This window comes from Bremia lactucae, linkage group LG4, assembly GCF_004359215.1.
Source record: "Bremia lactucae strain SF5 linkage group LG4, whole genome shotgun sequence".
NCBI lineage: Eukaryota > Oomycota > Peronosporomycetes > Peronosporales > Peronosporaceae > Bremia > Bremia lactucae.
This window is the reverse complement of record NC_090613.1, coordinates 2968231-2971113: the sequence shown is the minus strand read 5'-3', so window position 1 is coordinate 2971113 and position 2883 is coordinate 2968231. Positions and strand designations below refer to the sequence as shown.

Sequence of the window (2883 nt, the reverse complement as noted above, 5' to 3'; positions counted from 1 at the left end):
ACGGGTTGCGTACGCACGTCTTGATTGTTGCCAATACTTGTTTCTGAGTCGAGTGCTGCATTTCAACTTGAGCTATTTCCATATCTTTAAGTCCGCCCATTCCATTAAATATCATCATTTTTTTCAATGGAATTGCTAAGGCACTAAACTTGATCAAACCCTGTAACAGTCGAACATGGATATTTAATATACTAGAAATCTCGTACTGCACAGTGTCGAGTCTCATTATATCTCCTGCAAACCGATCCCACGCTTTTGCGTCTTCAATTTGCAAGATTGAATTGGGGAAAATTTGGCTAGTAGGACCGTGGCGTATGGTCATCGAAGGAATCTGAAAGGTTCCGATTTTGTGGCCTTCGTACATTATAGTACACATGGCCGACTCAACTTGTGCTGGAAATGGCGATGCCGCAACGAATCTTAGACTGATATTCAGCGTTACAGAACTGGAATGTGGTTGACTTAGGTCCATTCGTTCAATTTGCATGGCTGTGTCCTTGATAGCATTCGTAGCAATGCGTGTGATTTGGCTGGACACAATCATGTACGAGGCACCACACAGTACAAGCAGCACGCCTATGAAGGCGAGCAGGCGATGCCAATTCCGCCCCTTAATCGTTTGATTTTTTGGAATAGAGCCATCCTCGTCCAGCAATGGCTGCTCTGCTGTCGGGTCTTCCATTTTTACTTGAATAACGGTTTCTTCATCTTTTTTGGCGTGCAAGTCACTAAAGAGAGGTCTTCAAATTTATCGTTTACACTTTTTTGTTAATGCGGTCCTTTGTCGGTGCTGAGGATGACGAACCAAAGGAGTACGTGGCAAATGAGCCTAGCGATGGTCCCGGCTACCTTGTAGGTTCCACATTAGTGGCGCGTTGGTTGGGCAAGATGGAACGCACGTGTGTCGTGATCGATCGCAGTACGTAGAGCTAGGTTTAGCCGTATGACCAATGTATTAATGTATTCGATGTTCAGCTGCTCTGAGCAATAACCGATTCAAGTATTACGTGCACTGGCATGATGTACGACCTCTTCAATTCTGTACTTTTTTTATGAAGCACCAGCTTATGCCACTTTGCTACCTCTTAAAGTTTAATCGCCGCATGGACGAGTGGATCAATGAGCATGAAATTGTGCGTCGTGGCACAGATGAAGAAACGCTTAAACTTCAAGAAAAAGATGCTAAGGAGAAAGAAAAAGAGCAACGCGCCAAAAACCGCAGTAAGATAAAGTCAGTCGGTTCTGGAGACAGGAAGGATGGAGTTGCTGCTACTAGAACAGACGATTCGGCTCGAACCCGAGGACAGAAGCGCAAGACGCCAGATGATCAGGATTTTGCACCTCAGGATGAAGATCATGACGAGCACGAAGGTATGGATGCTGCCAGTATACGAGAACACGAAGAAGTTACTAAAGTGAAGGTACGTTGCGTAGCTGCCGGAGCTACATCAGCGCTGACGAGTTTTGTTTGCTTAGAATGTGCGGTTTGTTGAAATGGGACGCTATCGTATGGCAGCGTGGTATTTTTCACCTTTTCCGAAGGAATATTACTTAGACGGATCTGTTGATTGTGCACGTGCAAATTCAATTGTTGCAAAGCCGCTAAGTTGATAGTGCTAAGTTGCTTTTTTTGTCCTATGTGCGTTTTTCTCTTTTCAGCTTCGTTTCTGCGAGTTCTGTATGGCTTTTTTTCGCTACAAGCGCGAATTGAGAGTTCATCAAGAGAGACGTCTGTGCAACCGGGTAAGTTTGCTTAATATCTTTAGTGTGTTTTTTTTATCGATGCTCAATTCTTTTACGTGAAGCACAGCATCCACCAGGTAACGAAATCTATCGAAACGAGAATCTGAGCGTATTTGAAGTGGATGGTGCCACTTCCAAGGTTTATTGTCAAAATCTATGCTACCTTGCTAAGTACGTTTCGTTTCATTAAATGCGAGATGGCAAAACATCCGAAGATATGAATTACGTCAACGCAGGTTATTTTTGGACCACAAGACACTTTATTACGACGTTGACCCATTCCTCTTTTACATTGTCTGCGAAATTGATTCGCAAGGTTTCCATCCAGTTGGCTATTTTTCCAAAGAGAAATACTCGGAATTGGGATACAATCTGGCTTGTATCCTAACATTTCCATGCCATCAGCGAAAAGGCTACGGCCACTTTATCATCCAGTTTTCATATGAATTAAGCAAGAAAGAAGAGAAGGTGGGCTCACCCGAGAAGCCTCTATCAGACCTTGGACTTGTAAGCTATCGAAGCTACTGGACGCGTGAACTTCTTCGAATATTGCGGGACTACCCTGAAAAAGAAGTATCTATCATGGAGCTCACTCGTGTACGTGAAAATGTGTTATTGTTGTGCTGGGTGCTGTGGCTTATGGCGTTTTTATAGCTGACATCTATTAAGAATGAGGATATTATCGCAACGCTGCAGCACCTTAACATGATTAAGTATCTAGGTGGGCAGTACGTGTACGTGGTGCCAACGCAAATTGCTGACGCGCACTTGGCGAAGCTGTCGGCAAAAGGGCCGCAAGTTTTTCCTGAAAAGTTACATTGGGCTCCGCTACATTTAGACATAAAGCGCGACAAATGGTCGCTGAAAGCAATGACAGCCGACAAAGAGGAATAGTCTGGTACTTAAATGCACGCAATGTGTCACCTGGAGTTTTAAATTTACGTGTACATTTCTTACAATGCTTATTTAAGTTTTTAAAGTGCGTACTTACGCTTACTTTCTAGTATGCGGTGCGTACCACCAACTACCCCTGTAGGCGGGCACGTCGCAATGCGGCCACGCTCTACTTAGCACACACCCTAGCACAGCGAGGAAGCGGTTTGCACCTGCTTCTCTTGCGTGCAGTGAGGTAGTTGTGGT

General features: G+C 44.4%; 1 protein-coding gene across 1 annotated transcript; it reads left to right on the top strand.

Annotated features, from left to right (window-relative positions):
- Positions 1–771: 771 nt before the first annotated feature.
- CCR75_006570 (uncharacterized protein) lies at positions 772–2883 on the top strand (the record flags this gene model as incomplete). The annotated part of the gene is made up of 8 exons (XM_067964639.1): positions 772–919; positions 976–1022; positions 1092–1421; positions 1477–1606; positions 1660–1743; positions 1806–1914; positions 1980–2340; positions 2398–2883. 8 exons carry the CDS (start codon positions 772–774, stop codon positions 2635–2637), a joined length of 1449 nt encoding a protein of 482 aa, XP_067816210.1. The 3' UTR covers positions 2638–2883.